The following is a 7,401-nucleotide window of genomic DNA, read 5'->3' on the forward strand; positions in this document are numbered from 1 at the left end:
TCCATTACAACCTGCAATCAAACCTGCTTCATTCTACCTGAAAGAGCTGCTAGCAAACCTAAAAGAATTTCATTAGTTTGGGTTTCAGTGGAGAGTTTTAGTGTCCCATGGTCTAAATGCTTCAGAGGCTTCAGAGGACCCTGACATGAATATTATTCTGATGGAAACACTAAATCCTTGTCTTTTTTTGTCAAGAAAATGGTCAAGTTTAAATATACCGAATATTGGCACTAAATATAATCTATTGGCAGCTTCAATCCAAAAATAACAGCATCACTACAGGCCTTCAAAAACCCATAAAACCCATATCGGTCTAACCCTAATCAACTTACATCCAAAAAACCAAGGAAGATTCTGACAGAAGTGATGCAAATTATAAATGAATTCAGATTTCAGGAAAAGCATTTTAAAATGTTCTTGTGTGTTTGTGCATCTTAGGCAGAGAAAATAAAAAAGAAGAGGAGTTCTGTGTTTGGAACGCTTCACGTAGCCCACAGCTCATCGCTGGATGAGGTGGACCACAAGATACTAGAAGCAAAGTAAGAACACCTTATTGCACACACACGCACACACACACACACACAAATCATTAGTGTGATGCGACATCGACTAGAACCCGATAGTGAATATCTGTAGTCCACAACATTGCAACAAACTGTCCTTGAACAGTGTATTTTGTCATTGATCTTTACCTATTGATTTGCATTAATGTGAAGTCCGTCACATTACTTGTTGAGTACTGAAAACTGCAAGAAAGGTCCTTGGTGGTGTCATATTGAAAATCAATTCCTATTACGGTTTTCAATATGATGGTATTGAAATCCACAGTCAATATAACTGCAGCAGCTATAGTCTTGTTTGCAGTGTGCATTGTTTAAGTTCTGGCTTAGCCCATCTATAGACTGTATAACAGTATCAGTATAGTAGAGTATAGTAGAGTTGACTGCATTTCCTCCAGTTCTGCCTCAGTGTTGATATCCATTTCTTTTTTAGTCTTGGCATCCCTTGCATCATTTTTTCCCCCCTAGAATTTTATTTAATTATCCTGTATTTAACCAGCCAGTCCCACTGAGATCAAGAATCTCTTTTTTCAAGGGAGACCTTGCCAAGACAGCAGAATTTCATGACAAGCATAAACATGCAACAAAGTTCAAAAGCAAAATACAATCAAAGCCACATGAAAGGGCGAACAAAGAAAAGGTTTCTACATGAGCACTTCAATAGAGAGTAATCCAATATCAGACCAGCAGGCTCATGGCCCAAACCTATATAAATATTGACTAATCAAAGCAAATACGACTCCATACTGAGTCTGAATCGGAACCAAAAACAAGATCACCTTAAGTGCAATAATTATACAGGCACGTTTGGCTTGGTGACACTGGTGCAGGGACATATCAACAGAGTAAATTTCACCACCTTTTTCCCCCTGTCCATGTGTATTTTCCAGGAAAGCCCTGTCTGAGGTGACGGCGTGCCTGAGGGAGCGCCTCCACCGCTGGCAGCAGATCGAGAAGCTGTGCGGCTTCCCGGTGGTCCACAACTCGGGGCTGCCGAGCCTGACGGCCAGCCTCTACTCCGACCACAGCTGGGTGGTCATGCCGCGGGTGTCGGTGCCTCCCTACCCCATTGCTGGAGGAGTGGATGACCTGGATGAGGACACGCCTCCCATCATTCCACAGTTCACAAGTGAGTCGGATTGGAAAACTTTAAACTTTCTTTAAAACCTCTCTGCAAGATTTGAAACAGGTGGAGTGAAACCAGATGTCCCTATGTCTGTGGGTGTGGACACACATGCATGTACACTACCAGTCAAAAGTTTGGACACGCATTTTTCTTTATTTTTACTATTTTCCACATTTTAGAATGATAGTAAAGAAATCAAAACTGTGAAATAACACAAGTGGAATTATGCAGTGACCAGAGTTCAAAACTATCTTATATTTTAGATTCTTTAAAGTAGCTGCCTTTTGCTTTGATGGAAAGGCAAAGACTTTAGAAAGAAATTCATACATAGGCATCAATCTCACTATTTATATTTGTCTAAGAAACAAATTTCAAGCATTTAAGCATAAGCCTTTAGATCAAAATGGCTTTAAGAGAATGAAAAGCATGGTACATTCAATCAGGTGTGTCCACACTGTGTAGTTATTGGGCAAAAAGGCAAAATATATATATTTGATTCGGTGTTTGTGTGGGTTCACCTCTCATGCCCTGCTTTTTTCTTGTGTTTCTGGATTCTGTATTCTCTCTGGTGCCATAGATAGATAAATACATGATAAGCATGTATGAGAAAACCATTCCTATGTTTGGAAAGTGTCCTCATGGTGTGCATGATTCTCTCTGGTGCCCCATCATCACATCCCCCTCCTCCTCTTCCGTTCCCCAGCGTCTACCCTGATCCGCCCCTCGCTGACGCGCAGCAGCAGCCTGTGTCGTTCCCGCCGGAGCCTGCTGAGCTCTCCGCAGTCCACGCTGATGTCCCCGGACCCCGACCTGCTGTCCATGGCCAGCTCGCCCCTCTCCTATCACCCCGAGGCCGATGAGGAGCATATCTTCTTCAGCTCGGATAGGAGGGGGTATGTAGCAGTGGCCCGAACACCGTGGAATGGTTTTACCGATTGGACTCTCAGGTGTTTAATTCTAGACATTATCTCTAATGCGTCTTCAGCTTGGGTTTAAATGGTGAAATCTGGTACGGTATGACCTCCAGCATGTGTTGGGAGGATTCATGAGTGCATATACTGAAAGCCATAAAGAATATGCCATTTATGCCGCATGAAAAATCAATAAGAAAGTGGCTGTACTGGTGTCCGTATTAATTAAGATCCCGCCTCTGGAGCCTCATGTAGCAGAATCTTATCTCCTGTGTCTCCCCTGCTTTTCCCCATTTGCCTAATGTGTCAGTAAAGACAAAACGCCAAGGGGATTCAATTACCTATATTCCTTTAGAAACAAAGTGGCCATATTCATGTAAAATATGTGAAGGAAAGTGGCCAGTAACCTTTTTATATAGGTAGTGCACTACCATTTTAAATGGTTGTATTTTTAGAGATGTTATCATCTGCCGAGACAATTTGTATCTAAAATGAATCCATTTTATCACAAAATGGTTTAATTTTCCCAATTTAAATGTGTAATTTTGATGACTTAGAAGACATTTCAGTACAGTAGATTTCATTGTTCTTAGTGTCATGAGGCTCATTCAGCATTAGGACCACCAGTAGCTACATTATGTTTCAAACTCAAACTAGTTCTGACAAAAGATAATCACAGCACTCATGGATATAGGTCCTTTATTCCTTTGTTTTTTTTTTGGGAAGTGGTGACACTGTGTGGGAGTGGATCTGACTTGACTGCCAGTCTGTTCTGTGGTGACAGTTGTGTGTCTGGTCTCCTCTCTCAGGGAAATCACTCAGGAGAGCTCCGACACAGACTCTCTCAACTCCTCCGTGGGGCGCAAGACGCTGCACAGCCCCTGCACGCCGGGCGCGGAGACCCCCTACCGCAAGATCTCCCGCGAGGAGCTACTGCTGCTCAGCCAGTGCCAGGAGCTCCCCGCGTCCCCCCCCACCACCACCTCCTCCACCACCACCCCCACCAGCAGCAGCAGCCTCAGGGACTCCACCCCCCCTCCTCTGCCTCCCACCCCGGCCACCACCCCCTCCGACCCGCCCTCCACCTCCCCGTCTCCCGCCCTGGAGCACCGCCCGTTCGCACACAAGGGCTCGCCCGACCTCACCCGCATCATACCCGAGTCCCACAGTATACCCTTCTCCCAGGGGCACGCCACCACTCCGACGGGCAAGGGCATGTACAACGGCATCTTAGAGAAGTCCTACAGCTTCGGCCAGCTGCCGGCGAGCATGCTGCCCGGCGTGGGCGTGGGCCGCTACCCGTCCCTTACCTCCCTGGACTCGGAGGGCCGGAGTGTGGGAAAGGAGTGCAAGCTCCAGAGCGCCTCCTCCCAGGACTCCAGCGACAACGGGGAGAAAATCAAGCGCTCCTCCTCTAAAATCAAGAGCCTGTTCAAGAAGAAAAAATAAAACTCGCAGAGGGAAAGAGTGAGAGAGAGAGAGGGATAAAATATAAAGAGAAAGTCGTTTTAGCCCTAATACTAAAAAAATGGACGTCATCGTAAAAGCTAAAACATTTTCTTTTTCGTTTTCTCTCTCATTTTCTTCTTTTTTTTTTTTTTTTTTTTTGGTCAAAGATGGAATGTAGCTCAGTCTGGGTGCCTCGAACCCCCCAGATTGGTAGCCTTATTTTTCAATAATGCCTTTTTATTTAGTTCACTCATAGCCTCACAGGGAAACCTTCAAAGGTCAAGGAAAAGTCAATGAAAGGTCAAAGGGTCAAGGGTCATGCCAGTTGTCATCCAGACGACCAACGCACATGACCTGCTCACTGTCTTCTCTTAATCTTTTTTGAGTTTGAACCAAAAAGCCACTATGTGTAGAGGTCTAAAGGTGCAATCCATAAGTGAATTTTAAACACACATTGTGACTGTAAAAATAATAAATCGTCATGTGTAGTGTTTCGCTGTTGTACAGTACAAGATGATGTAAAACACCCGTTAAGCAGCTGCTCCTGCTGTAAGTATTGAAAACTCACTCAGTACTGATAGCTGCACATAAAGAATGCCAGGAAAAAATAGGATAAGATTTCTGAATTATGTTCTACGACAGTTTCTTTCTAAAAACGTGTCCCAGACATTTCTCTCCCCCCCCCCTCAAATTATGGATTGCATCTTGTCAAGTGTTTCAGTCATGGGCTTTTTTATGCTTTAAGTGAGCTCCAGTTTACGGAAGCTCCTGAGCTCGTGTACACGACTAATTTCCTTTGAAAAATCCTGCTAAAGTTTGTTGCACTACTGCTTTCCTGGTTTTTGGGAAAGGGCCGCTGCTTGCGGAGTACATATTGAATAAAGATATAGAGATGAGAGGAATGTATGGGCAGAGGCAGTGGAGATGCAGCACATAATGTCAGAGCCAAAATTATTTGACGTGTCTTCAATGCGACTGTCTATGGATTTCTCAATATATATATATATATATATATACATATATATATACTTTGTTTTTACATTATTATGTTCTTATAGATGTTTTTAAATAGATTTTTATTGGTGGGGGTTCATAAGGAGTGATTTTTACTGAAAGTTTAACGAATATGCAGATTTAACCCACACCAATTCAGTGACCTGTCTGTGTCATTTTCCCTGTAATCTGCCCGTCAGTTCTTTACTTTACTAAACCCCGATGTGATCCACATATCTAACCGTCCTTTACTACTTGATTAACTGCATCCTCTAGCCACACCTTTATACCTTCCTCATTATTTGTTTTTAATACCCAATCCCTTTCTAAAATCTTGGATCCATATCAGACCTTGGTCAAATTCTGTGTGCAAATAATTCTTTTTGCTGTCTTTTTGAGCACCATGTGCGTGGCGTTTGCCACATTAGACGGTACGAGAGTACCAGAAAGGCTAGACGATCACAGGAAAGTCAGTGTAGTACACGTTCTGTGATTGACAGCTTACCGTACACTAGATTCGTTCATCGAAAAAAAATAGAAATCGCAATATGAACTTTATATGAAATATAATAGAGGCTGCAATTAATTGCTTAAGAGAGAGAGAAGAGCGTCCAAAATGGATTTCTGAACCATGGACTTCTTTGGTCCATGAATCAAGTACAATATTGGTGAAAACCTTTCATCATCCTGCACACATCTTTTTTTTTTTTTTTTAAACAATTTTAAAGGTCTAGAAAATGTATGATGTGATGATATGAATCTCAGTTTAAATCACAATTGCAATATTCTGTCAAATAATTGCTATTAGATTTTTTTGTCAGTATCGTTCAGCCCTACTGTACACTATCTGAACTGTCGTGATGTGGTAACCTCCACCAGTAAGCAGGTTAAAAACAAACACTAAGAATTAATTGTAGAAGTGGTTTGGCCCAGGTCTGATGGGTACCGGTCCCACGCCCTTACACTATGCTCTAAGCCAGTTCATGCAATACGGCCCGCCGCAGCTCGACGTTAACCTGTTCCTCACCTCTGGGCCTAGACCGAGCGCTCTGTTTTCAAGAGCTCTTGCTTCACACTGTGATTACTACCCTCTTCCCTTCATCCTGGACTCGCTGTCACTCTGTTGCATCATCACCGTCCCGCCGCGACGGGTCCGACACGAGATGACGCGACGGCCGTTCCAGTAAGGACGCGATGGGACGTCAGGGTGGGGCGCGAGGCTCCGGCCGCGTCTTGGGTTGTGTTTCTTTTTTTGAAGGCCATGTACAGTACAGCACACAGCGAAGCAAAAAGAAGACAGAACTGCAAGACGAGAAGAAAATCTGAATGTTTACGAGACGTTAGGGATTTTTTTGAGAACATTTGGTGTGTGAATATTTGTATACTGTAGAAGAATTAATAAAAAAATGGAGGCATAACGCAGTTGTTTCAGAGTCATGTGTCTGCACAATATATATGTGAAGCAGGTAGTGATGGGACGATACGCTGATGATATATGGTTCACGATTTGATACAAACATGATACGATGTAATAAATAAAAGCTCAATGACAACGAAGTCTGACTGTGCAGAATTACGTTTATTTCTGAGACACAAATCTTTCTAGCGATGTCATTGGCTAGCTAGAATGTAAACAATTTAAAAATGTCATTGCAAAGTCCAAATAATAGAATTCCGATGGAGAGCTTGTAAAATTGTGATGAGCAAGCGTATCATTTGTGATTACTACAGCAGAATAAAATTAGCTAATATCACGATTCATTTTTATGCCCCACAATACGTATTTTCACATTTTTTTATTGCGATGCACTGAATTTCGATATATCGCAGCAGGTTATACCAGTCAGTGTTTTCTATATATTTTAAAAGTTAATTTCAGAAATCATTACATCAGGCTCATCATTCAGTATTTAAATTGAAGTGTATCCACTCTGTATAATAGTTATTGTTTGATCAGCTCAGGACTTAAAGGATAACACTGTAAATTGTGTAATTTTTGTGTCATTTTACTTTTTTCCTATCTCCATCATTGCCGTTAAAGTCTAAACCGACCAATTTGCCACAGTCAGAAGCTGCTCCTGTCTGTTCTGCTGCAGGTTTGCTTAAACCTCCAGTAAGTCATCGGCTCCCATTGTTTTCAAAAACCCATTAAAAACAGCTCAAAGTGACATACTGCTGTATTGCAGTTTTTCCTAACATGACTTAATCACACAGCTAATTATCAACTTAATGTGGACTGTTTTCACTTTTTCCATTACTGCGCGCTGTTACTTACTTCTGATGGCAGAAAAGAGGCAAAATGAAACTTAAAGAGCCAATCGACACTAAATCACATGAGGCAGAAAGTCGTTGCACTGTTCTC

At 42.4% G+C, this 7,401-nt stretch overlaps 1 protein-coding gene across 2 annotated transcripts in view; it reads left to right on the forward strand.

The window, feature by feature from the left end:
- The window catches only part of stim2b (stromal interaction molecule 2b), a 46,435-nt gene extending 39,912 nt beyond the window's left edge, over nucleotides 1-6,523 (forward strand). The window contains exons 9-12 of one of the 2 annotated variants that reach the window (XM_071519312.1): nucleotides 439-539; nucleotides 1,451-1,689; nucleotides 2,390-2,633; nucleotides 3,407-6,523. In XM_071519312.1, coding sequence (XP_071375413.1) covers nucleotides 439-539; nucleotides 1,451-1,689; nucleotides 2,390-2,633; nucleotides 3,407-4,046 — 1,224 coding nt within the window. In that variant the 3' untranslated portion in view covers nucleotides 4,047-6,523. The remainder of the gene's footprint in view (nucleotides 1-438; nucleotides 540-1,450; nucleotides 1,690-2,389; nucleotides 2,634-3,406) is intronic. The other variant, XM_071519314.1, reaches the window with a different exon arrangement.
- The last annotated feature ends 878 nt before the right edge of the window (nucleotides 6,524-7,401 follow it).

This window comes from Centroberyx affinis, unplaced genomic scaffold (assembly GCF_046629955.1).
Source record: "Centroberyx affinis isolate AG114_WGS23_722 - 3 ecotype Tasmania unplaced genomic scaffold, CSIRO-AGI_Caff_v1 ptg000686l_1, whole genome shotgun sequence".
In the NCBI taxonomy this organism is placed as follows: Eukaryota; Metazoa; Chordata; class Actinopteri; order Beryciformes; family Berycidae; genus Centroberyx; species Centroberyx affinis.